General features: G+C 41.6%; 1 protein-coding gene across 3 annotated transcripts in view; it reads right to left on the reverse strand.

Moving 5' to 3' along the window:
* The window catches only part of SPATA6L (spermatogenesis associated 6 like), a 29,108-nt gene that overhangs the window by 1,676 nt on the left and 3,780 nt on the right, over positions 1-23,652 (reverse strand). For 2 of the 3 annotated variants that reach the window (XM_048502839.1, XM_048502841.1), the window contains exons 5-12: positions 18,526-18,650; positions 12,796-12,873; positions 11,764-12,030; positions 8,366-8,477; positions 5,233-5,276; positions 2,955-3,133; positions 1,508-1,601; positions 363-478 (exon numbers count right to left, since the gene is read on the reverse strand). In XM_048502839.1, the coding sequence (XP_048358796.1) occupies positions 377-478; positions 1,508-1,601; positions 2,955-3,133; positions 5,233-5,276; positions 8,366-8,477; positions 11,764-12,030; positions 12,796-12,873; positions 18,526-18,650 (1,001 nt within the window). In that variant the 3' untranslated portion in view covers positions 363-376. The remainder of the gene's footprint in view (positions 1-362; positions 479-1,507; positions 1,602-2,954; positions 3,134-5,232; positions 5,277-8,365; positions 8,478-11,763; positions 12,031-12,795; positions 12,874-18,525; positions 18,651-23,652) is intronic. The other variant, XM_048502842.1, reaches the window with a different exon arrangement.

Consider the following 23,652-nt stretch of genomic DNA (forward strand, 5'->3'; position numbering starts at 1 on the left):
ACCAACTCAACCTGAGCCTTCAAGATTCCATACTAAAGTCCCAGGGTAGGGCAATTCAATCTGGCATAGTTTTCCTTAATCCTGTGCTTTTCATGGATGAAAACAGCATAACAGTCTAGATAAAGCAACTCCTGAACAACCGAAATGATCCACACAGTCACTTTCAACTGACTTTGAATCTTAGCTTGACGTTGGTCCACACACACATTCAAGAAATATGGCTGCCTAAAATTATTTTGCAACAGTTTCTCTTACAGGTGTGTATTCAAATGTTGGTAGCCTTTCTGCATCTTTGTTTTTTTATCTTCCTTTTTAATACCTTCCCTTAAATCAGCAAAGAGAAGGATTTTAAAGCTGCGTACCTTGTCAATGACAGCTATGAACAGTATCTTTGTCCTAGTGAGTCACATAGCGGGGAAGACCTCAAAGAGATAGACCTTCTTTCAAGGACATCATCAATCTCAGAATCAGTGGCTCCCTGCAAAATACTTGTTCTGTTAGGTTGGTTGTTCATCGTCATCAGCACTGCAAAATGTAGCTAACTGTGAAAACAAATCTATCAGGCGTTCTAACAGAATTAAAATGGCTTATCACTACACATTCAAGAACAATTGATGTAGGACACTTCCTCTGTCCTTTGTCGGTCACAGCACATTTCTGTTAAGGTTCATTAGGAGAAATCATTAAAAAGGTTCATTAGAGGGGCAACAGCAAGTAGTGTCAGTTTGGGTTAACTCACATGGATCACCGTCTCCAAATGTTTGAAATTAGTGAGTGAAAGCAGTTTCTGATTCAAATAAAGCATAACACCGGCATTACAGAGGCAGACAGGAAATTCACACAAAAATTATGAGAAGAAAAAGGTGCTTCAGAAGGGTCTAAGATTTAGTGGCAAAATGCGAGCTATGCACTCAAATAGGAGGAAGAATTGTTTTCATATTGTAAAAATGAACAGATCCACAGTTTCTTAAAAGAAGCCCATATCTTGACAAAATATCGTCATGCCATTGCCTGTATTAACATTATGTATATATTTGATCAGTTATTTATTCAACAAAATCATACTTTAACATCTTCTTAATCTCTTTTATCATAGTTGCCCTCCAGCTGCTTTTCTTTCTGCAGAGTAAAAATATTTTGAGGGATAAAAGCAGATAGATATAATCTTGACTGGGAAAACAGCCTGAGAGGAAAAGATTAAGGCACCTGTCTTCCCTGATTCACCTGCGCCTGCTGGCTATGATCAAATTTACAGCCTAAGTGATTACGTTACAGTGTGTTTATGTGGGGGTTGGTGGATAAGCAGTCAAGAATCAGTTCTCTACCCCTTGCATCTCTTCAGATATGGCCCCAAAACCCAGACTTTACATTGTATTCAAAACTTTCTTTTACCTTGTAGTCTACCTGCTAAGGGAGGCAAGATACATCAGTGGCCTGTGGGAAAAAAAGTATAAGGAATGAGGCTTCTAAAATTTAAGCTGCAACAAAAAGTGCATCATATACTCACAAGGAAAAGTCTCTGTTTGGCCTCCTCTGAGGTTAAGAGATTCCTCACTCTCTCATTAATCTCCTCCCAACTGGCACTGGGGCTAGAGTACAACCTGAAAATTTTAAACAAGTCATTATATGCTTTTAATTACCTCACAGCCTACCATGTCATGTAACTCAATTAATCTCGAGCACAGTTATTTAATCAGAGCAAGGTAAATCTTCGCATTGGAGTCAGAAAGGCAGAAATTCATTTAAGCCTCAAATATCAAAAAGACCTAAGGGAGATGGTGAAAAGCCCTGTGGTGCTCTTAGACTTTGTTTATATTCCCAAAAAGTTGTTTCAACCTCTGACCTCTATAATGTACACTATAGGACAAGGAGACAACTGCAAAATGACTGTTCTTGCAATTATGGACAACAAATGGCACCATTCCACTCATAAGGTTAACTTTCACTAAAGTGCTGACTATGCATCTCAAAGTGCCTCTTTTGCAAGGCAATGACAAAGGCTGAATCGATTCAGATGTTCTGAATTCTCTCTGATCTGTTGGACTATTTATACCACAAGGTCAGGATTGTTTATGGGAACTGCCTAAGTCTCAGCTCATCTGTGTAGTTATTTTTCTTAATCTCCCTCGATCAGCATCATTGCACTGCATCCTCCAGTCAGCATGGCAGAGAAAGAATCAGAGTGATTGTTTGTAGGAAGGAACTCTCAGAATTAACTGTCCTCCACAGAATCCTGTCAAGCCTCACATAATTTACGAGAGACAGATCTGCATCATATGCACAGAGTCCCTGGAACTCACACATATTTACGCTATAATAGTCACATCAGCTACTATGGTTCCTTGCCTTCAACCCTTCTCCTAACAGCCCTGCATATGTTTTTTTTATTAGAAAATAGAATGTGGGGAGGAATACATTGGCCTGATTGCTAAGAACTGGGTGGGCTTTCCCTCCATACTGAGAGACACAGTGAAGAAGTACAGTTACACACAGCACTGGGGAGAAAACCATCAGCTTGGATGTTCAGGCAACGAATGGCACTTCCTTAACATGCCAGGCTCAGTGAACCTGCAGTCTTTGATCCCATTGGTGGGATAACAGCAGAATGCTGCTGTGTATTCAAGGAAAGGACATCCACTTGCTTGAACCTATGGAAGTATGATGAAGTCACCTATTGCCTGGTCAGCAGGTTCATCTGGCAACAGTGAACTGCCTTTTGCCAATGAAAGCAGGCTGGTGGTTCTGCTGCACAGTGACCCCCATTCCCATCTCAGGTCAGCCTGTTCACTTTTCTCCATTTCTCCATAGGGCCATTTGCCAATTCTAGTAAGAACAAGAGGAGGAGCAGTAACTGCAGCAATCAGCAGCCATATTGACAGGCTTTTCTTCAGGTCACCTGCTGGAACCAGCCAAGTGCCAACCAAGCCCTGAACTCAAATCCTAGCAGTGATAACCTCTGGTGGGAAGATTCCCATCTCTCACTAGGACTTAGTGACCGGTAACAGTTTGGGGATCCAACTGATGATTTGTGGTCAAATGTAGAATCACTGCATGAGTAATCAAGAGGTTGCTCTATTTCAAGAAACGATGAAACATGATTGGAACTGCTGCAGGCATCTGGTTCTCTGATAACCTGTGAAACAAGGAAGACATTTCCATTGTTTAGAACAAGGACATTAGAAGACTGGGGCATCTTAGACATATGCCTACTCTCAGTCATCAGCGACCAGAGGCCCAGCTAAACATCATGACTTCCCAGGTTTACCTCTGTGAAAAACCACTTGTGTGATGGGTGTTCCATATTTGGAGTTCTCAGTGATTCTTGAAACTTAATTCTCAGCTATGTGGAGGTCTGATTCAGAACAGGACTGTGGCATGTGAAGAGGGATTGATCTCTCTGTTTTTATTTATTTATTTATTATTCTACTTTTATACCACCCTCCCCCTGTTTTCCTAACCTGCAACAGCCCCGGGAAGCTGCTGTTTGTTTTGTTGGGAAAACTTACGTACCAATAGAACACAAAACTCTCAATACGTATCTGATTTTGATAGAATCCAGGGCAGTTCGGGGAGTTCCATAATGTGAAACTGCTCCCTGAGTGTACAGAGAAAGGTTTCAAAAAGAAGACACTTTCTAAGATAAGCTGAACCAAGACCATTTAGGATTTAAAGCCAAACTTAATATAGTCTTTGAAAACTACTTAGGAGCTGCTTCAGATCTCTCAGCACAGGTCTCTACATTCCCCTACTCATGCATTTTGTGCTAACTGAAGTTTTCAAATATTCTTTTAAGGCAGAGCCCCATGGACAATAGCACAGGATAAAGATTAATCTCCCCCTGACCCTGCAAGCAATGCCATTTTTCCAACATATTAGCCCTAAGAAGACCCAATGAAGAAAGCACTGTATGGAGCATGGGATGATTTAAAATGTGTGTGTGTTTCTTTAAATTGAGAGGTAAACTGTAGAAGGAAGGGGATGAAAGGAGGAGGAGAGAGTGAGGTAATCAGCTGACACTGGAGAGTGACTGTGGAGAGTCTGTTCTGATCTGAGAGAGTCAGCGAGTGTGTGTAAAACCTGAGAGAGAGACAGCAGTCTGAGAGACTGACAGGGAGTCAGTCTGAGCTAAACTGAGTCATAGGCCCTTTCTGCACATGCAGGATAATGCACTTTCAATCCTCTTTGCAGCTGGATTTTACTGTGCGGAATAGCAAAATCCACTTTCAAACAATTGTGAAAGTGGATTGAATGTGCATTATTATGCATGTGTGGAAGGGGCTAGAGTGTGTAGCAACATTGAGAGACTAGAAATGGAGTCAAATCCTAATATGATCTCATATATGTAAAGACGGCGAGACGCAACTGGTGTAAAGTGAAAGTCACCTCAGCAGAAGTTGTTGCCTCAGTTCATTTTATTTACTGTAAACTATTTTTAAAAAAATCTTTAAGCTACAGAACGGGGATCGGGCGGTATATAAATTGAAAAAATAAATAAATAAAAATAAATATAAATACAATTTCAATTTGTTAAAAGTGACCTGGAATCCCACAGTAATTTCCTCAGGACCACATAGTCCTTTGAAACTGCTTTAAAGCTTGGGCACACTACTTCAGGAGAAAGTATAAACGGGGTTGGAATTATATTCCTGGTGGCAGTGAAATATAGAGGAAGAAAGGAATAAATAAACATTATTTTACATCTATATATATTTATTTGTAAATAAATAAGAGTGGGTATTGCAAAGCTACCGTAATCACCATTTTCTAGGGAAGACTGCAGTTGCCAAGCCAACTTCACCTGACCTTCCAGGAGTTATTCCAGAAGCGTACCCATGCTGTATGGTTGCCATCCACAGCAAGAGAAGCACTAGCTATCAGATTTATCAGACCTCCCACAATCAAAATCCCCATCTTGCTAAGCTTCAGAAGCAGCCATAAAAAACATGAGGACCCTGAATGCAAAAATTACGGGCATAATTCCACATGCTCTTCACAGCAAAAATCAGCCTAAATCTGGACTAGTAACATACAGTTTTTATTGCTGAGTAAAGAATGTTTTGCTGAAAAATATGAAAACTGCATCTCTCTTTTATTCACCTACAAAGTTCTCAATGTTCATCTGCTAACCTCATTCAGTATCATGACTGGCAACCAATATCAGCCACTGCCCTAATAAAATAATTGTGCCACACTTACAAGCTATAATTTTGCAGGTTCACCTTCTTAAATTACCTTAGCTGCAGGACATGATGCTTTCCAGCTATCAAAAGATAATGCTGAAAGAAATAACATTCCTATTAAATAATCAAAATAATATTTATATTGTACTTATGTTATGAATACATATACAGATGTATAATATGTGGCATCAGGACTAAGAATATGATGTCTCATGTTGTATAATATTTCCTTCCCATGGGTAGGCATCTTTCTTGTTCTGTTCATTTTCAGCAATATTTTATATTCAGAATTTAGAAACTTCCTTTCAAACAGGAATTTCATCAGCCACTATTTACAAATTTATTTGTGCCTATATCAGAAACCCAAGATTCTGGCACCAGGAATTGGTCCAAGAATAGAGCCACCTGGAGCTGGAAGGGAAGGCAAGATCCGTCCAGAGGTGGAGCCTCTGATCAATCTATGAAATACTTCAGTTGGGATTTCCTCCTATATTTGTAGTGCTTTTGCCAAAGAACTGCAGTGTGTTCAGAATACTGGAGGGTGGATAATCATGTTGGTTTCTCTCCATTTTGTGAAACAACACTGCAGAAAAATACTGTGTAAACTAAAACTATGTAGACCTGAATCCAAATTTTACCAAATATCTCTTTGAGGGCCAACTTGTACTACAAGATGGCCCTCAAAGAGAAGACAATAGAACATTGGATGCCACCTGCAGCTTCCAGCTGCAACATGACAATCAAAGACCAATCAATAATCTATAGCTGATCCTTAACAGTGATATTTTTTCTCATAGGTATGCTTTGCTCCTGTTCCTGACTTATAGGCAGTCTCCTAAGCTTCTTACCAACAACAATATGCCACCCAACACAAGAAGAAACAAACCTCAATGATAACTCTGTCTTCATATCCACTTAGGCAACGGTCACAGGTAGGGGTAGGCAAAAAAAAATTGGTGAAATTCAGATTCAGGTCTAATGGACCTGACATTTTTCAGGAAACCTAGAAACTCCCAAATCCCATATCAAGAATATTCAGATTCCCCTTGCCCTCAAAAAAATTGAGTTCATTAGACCCAAATCCAAATTTTACCAGTAAGGTATTTTTCAGGGAGGTTCAGTTTGGCTTTGCCAAACTCACACACCCATCACAGGTCCAAATAGACTTAAACCATAACACTAATAATTCATTCACTTGTTCATTCTCCAATGATATATATGTCATAGCAGGGCACCCATGCTTCACTACACATACTTCATCACAGGCTCTCTATGAATTTCGGGGTGACATTCAACATATTTCCTCACAGCCTGTCTGTGGACTGATGGATTTCACATATTTTGCAGCAGCTTCCTGTAGTTGTCTTTTTATAATGCAATATGTTATTGCTCTCTTTCACTTGGTGGGCTCCAAAAGACGTCATGTGGAAGCAGCCGTTGTATTTTCGGGATGTAGAAAGAAAGTGTTCTGCCATTGGATGGTGATGAGTGAGAAGGCTGTGAAGAGGTTCAGGGTAGGGTTGAAGGGCAGGACTGTACCGCCACTGCAGCACATTCCTGGGGACTCATCCTGCCACTTCAGAGCACGACACCAAGCACAGGGTGATCGGAGGCCGAGAGCAATAAACTTGTCTCCACAGTAATAAATCTGATGTCCATATGCAAAATCCGACAAATGTTTAGTAGTCCAAGGTGATAGTGTGTTTTGTAATCTGTTTTGATAGTATTTGGCTGTAGCGGTGTTGTTAACGTGAGGCTGGGTGGAGGAGTACTTTTTCACAGCCTGTCTGAACTTCGGGGTGACATTCAGCATATTTCCTCACAGCCTGTCTGTGGACTGATGGGTTTGTTTTCAAATAGGTCCATGTGTGTTGTGGAGGGTGGTGGTAGAGTGCAGTTGGTGAAGGACATGAAGCTGGTGGTGTTGAATTGTCACCCTTAGAATGTTCATGCAGCATGTCTGGGGACTGAGCAGTTGGTTTGCCCTTAGAATGTTCGCGCAGATGGCCAGAGATGAGCAGTTAAAACAGTAAATGGATAATAAATCGAGTGAAAGTGAATATTTTGGGAAATCCTTTCTTAGTGAGCACCTGGAGTACATAAGGAACAAGTGTGCCAAATTTCATGTGTGTGGCTTCTGTGGTTTTTGAGTTCTGTTGATGAGTCAGTCAGTGAGTCAGTCAGTGGTATTTCGCGTTTTAGATATAGATTATCTGTAAGCAATGCACTTCTACTCTCTGCATAGACAAACACGCATGTCTCCACACAAGTGATAAATGAACAAAACTGACACAGAAATGGAAATGTTCAGAAGCCAGTGACAGAACATTTCAGACTCTGTTGTCGATTTAAAAGTCACTATCCTTCAACAACAACAAAAACATCAGATTGAAATTTTAGTGTGAAAGTGCCCAGAATTAACTAAAAATGTGATTGCGCTTTCTGATGCTTGAACAAACACCAGGAATTCCACAGTTATTACAAGTGTTAATCAATATAGCAAAACTATGGAGAGGGCATTATCTCCAAAGATAGCTGTGATGAATGATCAGTGAACTTTATAAAATGTGAATAATTTCATACCCTTTACTTCTTGCATTTCACGACCTTTTGACCCTGCTATACACAATTTTTTTCTGCATTCCATGTGTTTATACACATACACATATGCCAACTAATGTTCCATTTCATGTATCTGATGAAGTAAACTCTAGACCATGAAGGCTCATGCTAAAATAAAACTTGATTAATCTTTAAGGTGCTGCAAGACTTCTGTTTTGTTTTGCTGCAGAAGTCAAATGCAAGAGTCATAAACCTGACATTCCTTGGAAGCTGCCCATCCAAATACTAACAAGGCCCAGATCTGATAAGATCAGGCTTGCTCGGGCAGCCAGGCAAGGGCACAAAATCTTGTCTCCTGGAAAAATTGATTGGTTTAAGGTGCTACTGAACTCAAAGTTTGGCCTTCTGGAATATGTTTCAAAGGCGTATTGTACACTTCATTTTAATTTTGAATAGTATCTTGCGTTCTATATAAACCAAGGGAGTAATAAATTGTTAAACTGAAGGATAACAGAATTAGATCTACAAATCATAAGAAGAAACAGGGTCCTGTAGTATCATCAATGATCTTATCATCAGTATCATTACATTGTAGTCATCACATACAGCAGATCATTATGTACCTCGTTTCAGCTGAGATTTGTGCGAATTCCTTCCCGGACTCACATTTTGTCTTACATTTCGATATGGTACCAGAGACGGAGTCTGTTCAGCAAATGATTTAGAAGGGTCTACCTGAAAGTTAAGAAATAATATCAAGGTAATCTTGAATGCAATGGAAATTGCACTTGGATGAGAATCATGTGCACAATGTGGGGAGAAAAAAGCCCTGGAAAAAAGCCACTCACAGCCTGACCTCACATCCTCCCCCAAAGAAAGGATCACCTGCCTGTCACAGCTTTTACCGGAACAGGTATGGCTGTACACGCCTGTCCTGTCCCTCACTGTGGTGAAGCCTGGCTGAGCAGCTATTTCTCATCTAAAGTCATGGCAAGGCTGATAGGGTGCATTTCTTCCTTCACCATGGTGAGGGTGGACTGGGCTGGACTGGGCTGGGAGGGCATGTGTCTCCCAACTGCGAGCCTTCCTCCCCGATGCCTCTGGCTCACACCCACCCATCTCTTTAGGCTAGGGTGGCCCCAGTGAAGAAGGGCAGGTCATCAGCCCAAGAACATTGAATTTGCTATTTGTAAATTGTATATTTTTAATTTCAGATTTTCCTTGTCCTTTCTGCATTCCCTGATTTGTTTTCTTTACAAGTTAAAAGCAAAACATTTAATGATTAAAACTCTGATTAATGAAAATATATATTTTTAAATAAAGCCATTCACGTACTGGGTGCTGAGGCATGCTAGGACAGTACAAACAAACTGTTTGCCATAAGAACGTTAAATAATTAAGACTTCAGTTAATCCAAAGCCTGCCTATTGTATCTCTGAATGGCACACTTGCTATATGGCCTTGTCTCCTTCCAAATTGTCACCGATGAAGGTTAATAATTTTGCTGCATCTGTGCTGTGCTGCGTGTTATTTATGATACAAAGACAACATAAAACTATCCGTTCTTTAAGGAATTCAGCCTCTCTGCTTGAGTCACTGCTCTGGATTTACTTCCTTCAACCAGAATGCCAGCACAGAAAACAGACTCCATCAGAAATACATGTGTTTACTTTTACTTACTCTAGACCGATTTTTTTCTAGTGCATGCTTCCAATTAAAATTCAGCACAGAAATGTATTATCAGGAAACACTGCATTATGGGCCTAAAATAAGGTCTTACATTTACATCTTTCCATGTAAAAGAGCAAGACAGAACAATGATGACTAATGTTTCAAAGCACAATATCTCACTTTAAGATTCATAAAGGAAGGAATTGTTCAACTGTTATTTCCAGGTGTAAGAAGTGTAATTTGGGACATACCATATACATTTATCTTGTTGAGAGTGTGATGTATTTCAGCTATTAAGTATCTGTTTGGAAGTATACTAACATATCTACTGGTTTTGCTAATTTTACCAGGTGAGATGCAATATATGATTCTACATGCTATTTAGTTTTGCATTTTGTGTCTTTTGGATTATGTATGTATGATATCCAGATGTGAATAATAGTACTGAAGTCAGGTGTTCATAACATATTCCAAGTATGTATATGCAATTTTAAAAAATTGTTATTATTTACTAATTTATTGGTTATAAAGTTCTTTTCATGTCTGGCAAATTTTTAATTTGGTCACATTTATATGTGCTTTGTGTATAAAAGTGGATTGTGTACATTGCATCATACACTCTTTTTGGTTTTTCTCAACCTTTTGGTTTACCATATCTTTCTTGTTTGTGTATTCCCCCTTATTTTGCTGTATATTATTATTATTATTATTATTATTATTATTATTATTATTATTATTATTATTATTATTATTATTATTATAACTTTTATATCGCCCACCCTCAAAGGTAGAGAAAGAGAGATGGTACAATAAATAGTTTGAAAAAAGATAAAACGAAATAACAGAAATTGTCCTCACTTCAAGATAAATATGGTACGGTTGGCTACCTCAAGTGTCAAAAAAGAACTGTAAATACCCAAGCCCAGTTTGTTTTGTCATTGTACCAAAAGGTAATTTTGGGGAAATTCTCATGTTATGATTATAAACATGATAAAACAGTGTTTTAAGACATATGTGTTTTCTTTTACTTTATGGACACTGCAGAAACATGGATAGATAGCTGAGACAACCCTTCAGAAATTTCACATAATGCACATGCCAACAAAAAGACACACATACAGGGGCATCTATTGAAAGTGGTGCCTGGGGAAAGCTCTCAAATGGTGCCTCCAGTTGCACTGAGTGCTGCCCCCCCACAGCTGTCCCCCTCTCGGCTAAACTTCAGTTCACCCACTGACAAAGCAGGGAGGGCCGACTCAAGTGGCTAGCCAAAGATTGTCCAGCACCTGAACTTGCCATTTCACTCATTTGTTGCCTTGCTGCCTCTCCTGCAGGCCAGAGGGGGCGGGGAAGCTGCTGGCCGCTGCCAGGACCCAGCAGCAACTCTCCCAATTTTAAAGGTGGAGTACTAAAAGATTTTGGAGGGTGGGGGCAGTGGTGGGAGGACTGGTCCAATGGCGCCTCCCCATGTGACACCTTAAAATGGTGCCTGGGTCATCTGACCCCTCTGGCCCCCCAGATCCACTACTGCCCACACATATGCTTAATGTGTGGATCTGTTGTATGATTTCATTAAAACTATGCCTTTAAAGGTACAGATAATTAATTTCTAAGATCTTTTATAATAATTGGAAGTACAATTCCAAAACATTCTGCATTTTTAGTTATGTAACAGTCTTTAATATATAGTACCACTCCTGCAGAGTGCCAAAGCTTGGAAAATTCTGAGCTGTGGCGTAAAAAGTATCAGTCAGTCCCTCCCCACTACCCTGAGGAAGAATACTTTTCAGCACATAGAACTATATCTCCCATCATGCCAAAATGCCTATACATATGTGGTTGTATCCAGAACCTCTGAGAAGGATATAGTTTACATGATTGGGATTAGGCTCATGCTGTTCTCAGGTTGCCAGTCAAGGGATAGCAATCTCCAGGAGCTTGTGCGGGGTGGGGGACTAGTCATTGCAAAGCATCATACAGTGCTGCAATGTCACTTCAAATGACACACTGCTGTGACACTCTAGAAATCCCCCAAATGATTTTGGGAGTTTCAAGAGCATAACAGTGATGCATCATGTCACTTCTGGTTATGCAACTGGAAGTGATGTTGAGACACTGCAGTGGCTCTCCACTGCCCCATTTTCCTCCCATTCTTACATCAGGTGGCAGTGGAGGACCAGAAGCTAGAGGCAGAAGGTCTCCTGCTATAGTGGGAGCCCCAGACTCCCTAAACCACACTGTTCCACAAAAATATTATGGTCACTGTTTACTAGAAAAAAATGTTGGATACAGTTTATTTCACTGAACAATTCCTAAGAGTTACTGTCACTCTACCATTTTCAGGACTTACATGTCTAACTACAAAAGGTGGCCTGAGATCTGGTTCTGTTTTGAACTTAACAGACCTAAAGCTCAAAGGAGAGAGTTGCTTCTGATTGTCTCTACCAAACTCATGGAAGTGTTTTGCTGGACTTGGAGATGGAGAACGGGATCCTAAGGATCTTGTAAATCTCTTACAGATGCTATTCCTCCTTGTGGGTCTACATCGTATTGGTGAGATGCTCCTTCGCTGAGGTGATGCAGAGGTAGGCCTTTGTAGCTTGATTTTACCTCTGTCCTGAAAAATACAGTAATGTTGACATTTGCTGTTTGGAGACTTAGCTGTGGAAGGCAAGTCAGGTGTCAGAATGAATAAGCTGTACCATAGCAACACAGCCCACCCTTGAAAGAATGGGAAATACTTATCTCATTTCAAAGTTTTTTTATCATCAAAATGTCGAAAGTGGCCATCATAAAATTCAATACAGTAAAAAAATACAATAAATTCCCATTATAAAGATAAACACTCAAAATAAATATCTAATCTCATAACATTTCAATGAACGGCATCTCTCCACATCTCAATGGAATGAAGCCAACTGTACAGACTGCACATCTCAAAATTCTCCCAATTAAACAAGTGAATAGAGTTGTGACCAGAACTGGTTAAAGCTTGTTCAAAAATCAACAAGCAGCAGAGCATGATAATCAGTGGCTATTTCTTAAAGTGCATCTTCTTTAAAAGAAAAAAAAATACTCCTACAGGTATGTCCCAGAGGCCAGAGGATCAAACTTCTGGGACCTTCACATACAACTGAGAAAATAATGTTACTCCTTGGTCAGAGAAGGTGGGGAGGGGGTGGAATGTCACCCACCAATAGACTTCGTGAGTCCTGCTCACCTGCTCACCAGCTCACCAGTTGGTGGGAGGTTCATTGTCGCAACATTCCATCGCCCAGGCAATTATTGGTTAGAATTCTCTGGTTTAATAAAGTACAATAAGATTGAGATTTTATCATACATAATTTCCCTCCATATCTGTGTCTAACTAAAAAATACCTACGTGGTACCATCTTCTGGACCGAAGTGGAAGTTCAGTAATGGTTGTCCTTGTGGAAAACTCCAATTTTGGTGCAATGCCCTTCAAGATTTGAAATAGAAATAAACAGAAACAAAATGTAATGAGTAGCCAAACATAAAAGCAGCAGAGTAGATGATAGGATTTCAAACCAAGGCTTCAAACCAAGGATGTATTTTTCACATTTTCATCAGGTTTTGATTTGAAGGCATACTAGTAAATGTTCATATCTGCAGAAACTCAGAGGGAAATCAAATTGCCCATTATGAGGGAGATTAACATCTACCAAGTTTATTGCACTGCAATCCTGACCAGATATATGCCCCTCTGTCCACTGAAGTCAGTGGCTGTTTTTGCACAGTACAATTACACCAGAGTTGAACCAGGATCATCTATACCTAGGCTTTTTTATCCCGATTTCTGCCTACGCCCAGTTCCCCACTTTTGCCCAGGAGCAGAGTTAGGACCAGTAGGAAATGCTCCAGTTTGCTCCGCATGAGCCAGACATCTGTATTTACTTCAGAAGTATGTCTGACCAAGCCCAGTGTCCCACGTTCTGATTGGCTGTTGTTTTTGAGTGGCAGTTGCCAGCACCTGTGAGCTTGCCTGGCATCCCGTGTTCTGATTAGCTGTTGCTTTTGAGCGGCAGCTTGAATGTGTTCTTGATGGTTTAAAGTAAGATTTTGCTGTCAGAGGGAGAAAACTAGTGAATAGGTCACACCAAAATCTGTCAGCAGCTTCTCTATGATATCCTATTATGGATTCAAGCATGGAACAATGAAATTGAGAGAATCCAATCTAGGTTCCTATATAGAATTTTTGGAACCCCTTACTCTGTGCCCTATGCTGTCTTGTGCTTGAAAGTAGGACAGCATCTGGTGGAAACCAGAGCTTGGTGTCTCACTTTCAAGTTTTGGCTACAAATTTGCTACAGCAATGAACATTCTAGTTTTATTTCTCATGCTCTCACCTTTTTCCATACAACGGGCTGGTGGGCTCATATAAATGCTAAATTACAAGACCTGGATTTGTCATTGGATTCTCTACATATGCTAACTGCCAAAGAGATATTCTGTATAATAAAACAAAGGCTGTTTCCACACGGCCAAAATACAGCACCCTAGGGATGGAAAAAACACCACCCCTGGGGCAAACCCTGTGCAGCTTCAGGAACTGTGTGGAATTCCCTGCTGCACAGGGATATTTTCTGTGCTTACACCAGGATATTGTGACCATGCAAAAATGGCCAGAGTGTTTAGAAAGGTGTAACTCTGCTTACTATGGCGCTTGTAGGTGTTGTAGATATTTATGCAATGGCTACACCAAAGTAAACATCCAAGTTATCATATCATTGCAACATCAAAGGAAATGTGACTACACATTTCAGCCATGCTAATGAATAAACATTTCAGCCCTGCTACTCTAAGAAACTAATAATCTATTTTGATTTTCAAGCTTCAGAATGCTTAATTAATGGTACTATGCTATACAGAGTTATTCCCATGTTCACCCATCAATTGTCCAAGTAAAATACATGATCAGTCATTGACCAACCGAACACATCCAATAAAATAGTACTATAATGGTTCAGGTACATTAATTACTTTAAAATATTCCAGTATAAAATGTAATTGCACATATCTACCACATCCTGTGACCACCAACACCATATCATAACCATTTCTACAATTCTGGCAGTTACAAAAATTATCCCTCAAAAGTTGGGGGGATTTGGGGAGTAGAAAGAGATAGAAAGGGAACTAGCATCCTTTCAAAGGAATGAGATATAGCCAGCTATCCCCATGGCTCTTTCAATTTTTTAAGCAGCAAAGAGAAAGAAGAATAAAACTTACCTTGTTGGGTTTGTGTTGCAGCAGCTGGCCCTTCCTGTGGTAGAGTCCTGGGCCATAACGTCTGGGGCTCCAGAAGACTTTGTGTGGGGTTCCAGAAGCCTTCAGGGGTCTTCAGAAAACTTTGTGAAGCTCTAGAGCCTCCTGAAGGTTCCTGAAGGCTCACAAAGCCTTCCAGAACCACCTGCAATTCCCACAGCATTGGCCCAAGCCCTGGAATGCATGAAGGCTGAGCAGCCATTCTCCACCAGTTCTCAGGATCCAGGTGGACACTGCCAGGAGAAGGGCCAGTAGATGTAATGCAGACCCAGTCAGCAGGGACATACTATAGTGGCCTCCTTTCCATTGTAATTTTAAAAAATAGAAAGGCCAATGAAAAGAGTAGAGGGGAAACCACTTTAAAAAATCTCCATTTTCATTTCAGGGAAGGGTTGTTGTGTGTTTTTTTAAGGAAAACATCTTTTTCAGATGCTGAAATTCCAGAATTTAAGACCCATACCAGAAATAATTCTTAAAACAAACCCCGGCCCACTAAAATGCTAGTGTGACAAAAAATATGCACTTTGGGAAAACCCAAACTAAAATTAAAACAGTAATGTTTAAAGTGCATGATCCTTTTAGCAAGCACTTGAGAAGACTCATTGATACCAACAGTATCTGTCTCCTCTAACTCAGAAAGCATGAGAGGGGAAAATAAGCAGCCACTGGTTAGTAGATCTCTAGTGTATCTCTTTCCTTTGGCATATGTCTCTAGCTTGAAAAGTGCTTCAAACTTGGGTTAAAAATTAAATTCTTTGCAGCTCAGTATAATAATTTACTATTAACTCCTAAAGTTCAAATCAGATCAGCCATGGTGTCAGCAAATAACTATTTAGAGAAAAGATGAAACTGTTCTCTCTCAAAATCACTACCTTTGGCATTATGTAACAGTCACCATTTCCGTTCTTGGGAAGGCAGGACACGAGTAAGTATAGAGGAGATCTCTCACTTCTAGTAAGATTGAACTAGTTGTGCTTACAATTATATGAGCACAAGCCATTCTGCAAATACAGGAATGCATAAAGTAACATCCGGCACTTGGCAACTGGAACAGTCAGTCCGTTGCGCACCTCAACTCACACAGAAATCCAAAGCCTGACAGTTGCTAGTGGCTGAGCATGTAGGACTCCATTGATGCAACTGCACAGGTTAAAATCCAGGCCCAAGTCCGGCTACCAGTCATTATTCTTAAATGGCCATGCCTATGGATCTTGTTTGCGTGTTTGGGTGTTTAAAACGCTGCATTTCTACCTTGCAGGACTCAAGGCAGCCTACAAATCTTAGGTCTTTGGCGGGCAATACAATGAGTAGAAGCAAGGCCATCCTAACATGAAAACGGATGGATAACCAGTGTTGAGCAATTGCCACAGGATTTAAAAGGGAACTTTTACCATAATTCTGATTTACTTCAAGCCTAAGAAGATTTATTTGTGAAGCAAGAGAAGCAAGTGAATCAAGGGAATATCTGGTAACATGTCACTTTGAGAGCACTTTAAGTGCTGTTTTCCTTGTTAAAGCAAGTTGTGCTGATCAATGTAATACTGGATACTTGTAAACATTTTCATTACTGAATTTATAAATTTTGATGGAGCAAATACATCTTTGGGAATCGTGCATAAGCGCTCCAGCGGATCTGCCCTTCCTGGAGCATTTATCCCGGTGAAGGGGTGATCCTGCCACTGTGCAGCTGCCACTGCCACCACCACCACCACCACCACCCCACCATTTTGGAACACCACACAATGCCGTGCCAGCGTCCTGGCTCCCTCACCAGCATAATGGGAGCAGGGTGAGCATGGCCCATGGAGGAGCTGACATTAGTTGGCTCCCTCCCGGCCTTTGGCAGGCTTATGCCAGCAGGCTGCAATAAGGACTTAAACCAGTCTTTTGGCTAGTGTAAATCCACTGTGGCCCATAGAGATTCCTTGGGGGCAGGGAGGCTGTTTGACTTTTCCAGTCTCCCCATGCTGCCGGGAAGCCTCTTTGTGGGCAGCGGCTGGATACAGTGGCAGTGAAGTAGCCAAGTGCCCAGCTCATGATGGGGCTGCCCGTTTGCTACATGATTTGTTAACAGCATGGGATTATTGTATTCTTAGGAGAAGCAGTGGCATAGGAGGTTAAGAGCTCGTGTATCTAATCTGGAGGAACCGGGTTTGATTCCCAGCTCGGCCGCCTGAGCTGTGGAGGCTTATCTGGGGAATTCAGATTAGCCTGTACACTCCCACACACGCCAGCTGGGTTACCTTGGGCTAGTCACAGCTTCTCGGAGCTCTCTCAGCCCCACCTACTTCACAGCGTGTTTGTTGTGAGCAGGGAAGGGCAAGGAGATTGTAAGCCCCTTTGAGTCTCCTGCAGGAGAGAAAGGGGGGATATAAATCCAAACTCTTCTTCTTCTTCTTAATGCCTACCCAGAGTGTGAGGCACAGCTGCACCCATGTTCTGTTCAAGACAAAGGATTGTTTTGAGTTATTTCTTTAATCTCAGATGTGTGTAGCATGATTCTCCTTTTGTAATGACAGTTTCTTGTTTAATAAGAACCTATTCAAAACTTGCACCAAAGAGCTGAAATCTACTAATTTATAGTTCTTAATATTTGGCGACTGTGTTAAGTAAACACCCATTTTGCTACAGAGTTTGTTGAAATTCACAGTCCTCTGACTGATAAGCCAAAGGTGCAGTTTTCATTTTTGATTACAAATCTTAGGACAAACCTCCTACATAATCATCCCCTCAGATAAGTATTCCCAGTTAGAAAATCATAGGCATTCTAACTGAAGCTTTTTCAGCTTTGAATCTCATATTATAGAACAACTTTTCCAGCTGAAACATTACCCCTTTTTAGATGCTCAGTTTTGGCAGTCCAGGGGCAACTCTTGTATTTTCCATGCCAATACAGTTTTAATACATGCAAATAGAACCCGAAACTTTTGAAGGAACAAATTCACACGTACAGAAGCTCTTGACATGGAAAATATGCTTGGCCATTTACACAAAATGACAGCTATCCATACTTTGTGCACAGTTGGAGTGGTCACACATGATCCTAGTATACCCTGCAGAGAGCATTCCGCTCTTAGGGAAGCAATCTTCTGGTGGTCCCTGGTCCCAGAGCCAGAGTTTTTTTGGCTCTGGCTCTGGCTCTGGCCTACTGGAACTCTTATGTTTAGTGAAACCCAGGCCCTGTGGGACTTGGCTCAGTTCTGCAGGACCTGCAAGATGGAAATGTTCTGCCAGGAATACAGTGGTACACACCTAGCTGGTCTCCCACCTTTTCTCCCATTTTCTCCTTCTCCAAGTCCTATCTCAGGTGCCTCGCTTTTATCTTTTCTTTAATCATAGTGAATAAAACTATTGGGGGCACCAGAAGATAGTAAAATGGATTTGTAAGTTATAATGGGAATCTGTTTTATTCATGTTTTTTTGTGTGTGTGTGAATGTATCATGTCCAATGTAAAACTACTGTGTGTGATCATTGTTGGAAGTTGCCTTGAGCCAAACAAGTATCAGGAGTATAAGTTGAATAACATTTAAAAATAAAACTGAACATCTGAAATGGCTACTATGTCTTATGCTAGCTAATAGGTTTTTATGTGTTTACTTGGTTTTCCATAATTGTTGTGCTGACTTTTAAAATAATTAGTTTTAATGGCCAGACTCTTTTTATTGTACTTTTTAACTATTATTGTATGCCAACAAGCCATTCAGAAAAATTAAAAGGCAAATGTTGATTTCTAAATATTAGTTATTGCTCCACTATGAATACGACCAGGGCATCAAGACAACCTTTCAGTGTTAAATGTAGTCATGACATTCTTCAACAACTTACTGGGAAAGTTGGATGGGTTTTCATCAGTAACTCTCTGTCCACACCAGGATAAACAGGAGTCAGTTTGGGCTCCGGAAACAGAAAATCTCGAGTATTCACTTCATAAAATGCTAGCCCTTCTCTCTCTAAAAGACAAAAGATGCATACATTAGTTGTACAGTCTTCCCAATAGAATGCACAAGCTCTTTATATTTTCATATAAAAGGAAAGTTTAACAGGAGTAGTGCTTTTTGTCCTTCAAGAAACATTTCATCACACAGTATACACTGTGGGTAAATCTTGTGATAACTAACATTAACTAACTTGGGCATTCTTTGTCATTGAGGTGAACTATAATTTTAAGTCCACAGACATTTGAACAGTCTGAGTGCATCACTACCAAACAAACCTTGTGGTACTTTTAAGAACACAAGATATGTAGCTTAAGTTTTGAGGGCTTACAGACCATCAGATGTTTAATTAATCTTCCAACCGAATATGCTGCTTTTGACTGTGTTCAAATCTGCATGTTTTACACAAAATAAGTAGCTATTCTGAATGATTGAAACCCACTGAACAACTATTTTTAGGAAACTATGAACAACAGATTGGATCAAATATGTCCATCAGCTAATGAAAGAAGTGGGCAACTTTAGATCCAACAAAGTCATTTGTGGTCTCCTTTGCATTTTCAGTTACATATTCCCCTTCCTCAGATCAGTGAGGTTTCTGAAACCTATTAAAGTGCAACTTTTTCTCTCCCTTCACAGGGAAAGTAAAGAAAATCACTGAAGCTTTCTTCAGGTTTTCTCCCTCCTCTCCACCGTCCCCCGCCCACACAACAGCAGATTCTCCCACTCTTCAGACCACCATTGCAGGAGGATCAGAAGGGCTTCTCTTTTGTTAAAAAAAATTAACACCAAACATCTATTGCTGGAGTAGAGAATGAACCTAAGTGAAACTGACAAGCTGGTCTAGTGAGGTTTTGCTAGACCAAAGACAACAACAACCACTACAACAACAAAAAGACAACAGGCTATTTCCCCAAACGAGGTTGCATGTTAACACACAAAAGGAGGTAGACGGGCAGGCAAAATGGCGAATTGGCTTGGCTAGGGACACTTCACAAAAGGATAACTTGTTTAAATGAAAAAATTGGGGAAACCTCACTACAAATCAAAGTTAGAGAATCAACTGTGGGATAAATTAGTGCATGTATAAATGGCCCTTCACTCCCCACTTTTGGGTTCAGAGTAACACAACTGAGGCCGTTTCCGCACGGGCGGAAAATGACGGCCTGGAGACGGTAAAAATGCCGTCTCCAGGCTGCCATTCGCACGGGCGGCGCAGCTGCAGCGCAGCCGCGCAGCCCCCGCGCCACCCGGCTGGCCCGCAGCCGGCGTATTCCGAGAACGCTAGGAAGCGTTCTTTTCTAAATACGCCGCCGTGAAGCCGCTGCCGAGCGAACGGCAGCGGCTTCACGGCGCCTCCCCAACCCGGCACTCACCTTGTCCCTGGGCCTCCAGCGCGTCGCTGAGGCCTGGGGACACGCCCCCCTGCCCTGCGCCGCTCAACCAGGCGCACAGGGCCAGGGGGCGTGTCCCCAGGCCTCGGTGACACGCCGGAGGCCCAGGGACAAGGTGAGTGCCGGGCGCCGGCTGCCCACCTCTTCCCGGGACCGTCTGTGCGGACAGTCCCAGCGTCTTCGGGTCGGCGCGAGAAGCGCCGACCCAGCCGTTTCCGCTGCCATGCAGAAACGGCCATAGTTACCAAAGTTCATCACAACATTACTTTGAAGAATAAGACAGGAAATATGTCCTACTCATTTACACAGAACCCTGTGGGCCACAGGGATCTAAGGCCCTTTCCGCACAGGCGATATACAACAGCCCAGGGACGGCAAAAACACCGTCCCTGGGCTGCTGTTCACACAGGAGGCCATCCTGGCCACCCAGGAGCGGCGTGAAGCTGCCACTTTTAACCTCACTCAACGAGCGAGGTTTTTGCAAAGCGGCATCTTCCCATTGGCGCGGTGCGAACCGCACCGCTGGGAAGACGCCACTTTCCCCGTCACCTCCACTGACTGTCATGTCCAGTGTCGCTCTGGAGGGCTGCAGGGACCTGCCCATGCTGCCCTCCGACCTCCATGGGTCAGAGGGCAGCGTGGGCAGGTCTCTGCAGTCCTCCAGAGCGACGCTGGACATGAAGGTCAGAGGAGGGGGCTGACTGAGAGGCTGGTCCGTGCAGAGCCGCCTCTCCGGCTGGGGGGGGATGTGGGGACCGCTCGCACGCTAGCATGGTGTGGTCTCCTTTCCGCACGTGTGCGGAAAGGGCCTAAGAGACCACTGCAAGTGTGTGTGTAGTGTTGTGTAGTGGTTAGAGTGTTAGACTAGGACTGGGAAACTCAGGTCTGAATTCCTATTCTGCCATGGAAGTTGACTGGGTGATCTTGTGCCAGTCTGACATCACGGGCTAACTTACCTCACAGGATTGTTGTGAGGATAAAATGGAGGAGAAAAGAATGTTGAAAGTCACTTTAGTTTTCTGCTGGGAACCAAAGCCAGGGTATAAATGAAGCAAAGTAACATGTAAGTAAATAATCTGCACCTACAATAGCTGCCTTGGTTGCCCTTGTAAGGGTAAGAAGACAGGACACAAATTCTGTAAATATATAAACATAATAACCATAACAGAATGAAGGGCACTGAGGTCTCCAAATAGCTTTATCTTCCTTCCCAGGCACAGAATCATGCTTCAGATGTAAGAAATATCACTGAATGCACTAGAGTAACTGAACACAACCCTTGGAGGAAAATGGGCAAATATGGTGGGGATTGTTGTTTAGCAAATTATGCAATTTTTCAATCTTATGCTTTATCTTTTTTCACTACTGTCCTGGTACTGTGGGGTGCACCTACAATTCTATATATGTTTTTAAAAACTGTGGGGGAGAGGGGAAGGTGAGTTCTATGACCTGAAAATGTCATGTAATTTCCTTCAAGTACTTTGTAAGCAGAAACCTACTTTTGGTTTCAGCGACAAGAGATTTCAGATGAGAAGGCCAAGACTCACAGCAAGACTTAGAGGTCTACTCTTTGACATATATTCAAAATTCAAGAACTGTATTTTTGAAATCAACTGCTAGGGATATTTTTCACACTCCATAATAACCTAGGGCAGTGATGGGGAACCTATGGCACGGGTGCCAGAGGTGGCACTCGGAGCCCTCTCTGTGGGCACACGCACACAGAGTTCATCATGTGGGGGGCGGAAAATTACCCACACATCTAGGCTGGTCTGGGCCACTGAGTACGACGTGCGAGCACTGTGGTGAGCAGGGAGGACTCGGCTGGCGGGCCTGGTGCCTGTGCTCCGGGTGGCTGCTGCTAGAAAGGCACAGAGCAGTGCGTGCAGGACTTGCTGGAGGCTAGAGCAGGCTGGCCCCTGCTAAGCGGGTGGGGTGGAGAAAGAGGGAGCCAACTGTTTTTTTCTAAACTAAAACCTCAGTATTCAGGTTAAATTGCCGTGTTGGCACTTTGCGATAAATAAGTGGGGTTTGGGTTACAGTTTGGGCACTTGGTCTCAAAAAGGTTCACCATCACTGACCTAGGGGAATTGATAATCTTAGGAAATTACCACAGGCAATTTAAAATGTGGTGTGAAGGACATGAAGCTTGGAGAACCAGCCACTCGTGCCATCACTAAATGTGAGATCTTAGGCAAAAAAATTATATCCTTCTAAATCCACTGAAATCAATGGGCTTAGAAGAGTTTCACTCTGCTTAGGCCTGTACTGCCAATGGCACATTTTCTGGCCAGCTCAACACAAATATCTTGAGCCCCAATACCAATCAACTGCATATACTATATAGCTATTCCTTCGAGATCCAACATGAAAAATACTCAAGAAAGAGATCCTCTGTCTGCTTTGGTTCCTCTCATTGGTTTTATTGAGAAACAAAGCACATGAAGATGCTCTAAACATGCGAGCACTTAGGTAGGAACTGAAATGAACATCCCATAAATTTATGGATAAATAATGAGAGGCCACTTATTGCCTACTCCTTCCAGAACTTGCCAGAAAGATTCTAGACCGATCATTTTTGACTGGACTCAAACGCCTAGAAAATGCCTTGAAATCAGTTGACTTGCCAAGTTAATTTCAATGATTTTGGCTGCTGTAATAGTGATTAATGTCTGCAATTAAAAAAGAGAAGTGCCTTCTTCTGCAGTAGGAACACTTGGCTTAGCATAGCAAACAAGAACATGATGCCATCTTTAGTTCTCAGTCAGGCAATAACAAATCCCCCATTCTATTTTGAGATAGGAATGACTCCTGAAAGAACCAATGCCAAACTGTCCAGCTGATTTGTGGGGAATTCCAAACTTACATAGCATCAAGGGATATGTTATAGTTGCACCACATTTATCATCATCACAGTCAGTTTATTTTATTTAATCATTTTTGTAAAACTCCTTCTCCATTTAATAAATATGAAGGGGAAGAATCAGCTGAGTAATTTCATGTTGACTTAACTCGTTCTCAGAGACCAAGACCCTCACTTTACTATGGTGGTGGCAACTCTTCTGGCTAAAATCTTAAGACAGAGAATCAACTGAAATTTGAATATGATGGCCTTTTATTGTATTTTTAGCATGCGTCCTTTTATCCAATTTTATCTAGGTAAAACTGAACGAATGCCGTTAAAGGTAATTTGAATTTGATTTGACTAGCAACTAAATCAGAAGGTTCTACTATGAAGTGGGGAGCAATGCAAATGGATAAGAATATATTTGAATTTGGTCTACGGTAATTCAGTAAACAAATATAAAAATAACCAGGGGATTAAAAGACTATTTACAATGAAGATTAACAGGAATTATAGAAGGGCTAAGTTTCCAATTACCTGAAAACTACTACTGACTGCAAAGTGCTCTTGAATTGGGACTCCACAGTTTTCCTAAGCAACTTTCTATTTCTGAACTGATGTTAATATCTGGAATATTTCATTCAATATTTTGATCTCTTGCAATTAAGCTCGGGGGGGGGGGGGTTGTTGTTGTTGTTTTGTCCTGGCCTGTCCTCAGAGCATGATGTAAGCCTATAATTTCTACCTTCAATTAACCCTTTCCATAATGACCTGGCTC

The sequence above is a fragment of the Sphaerodactylus townsendi genome, linkage group LG07, assembly GCF_021028975.2.
Source record: "Sphaerodactylus townsendi isolate TG3544 linkage group LG07, MPM_Stown_v2.3, whole genome shotgun sequence".
NCBI lineage: Eukaryota > Metazoa > Chordata > Lepidosauria > Squamata > Sphaerodactylidae > Sphaerodactylus > Sphaerodactylus townsendi.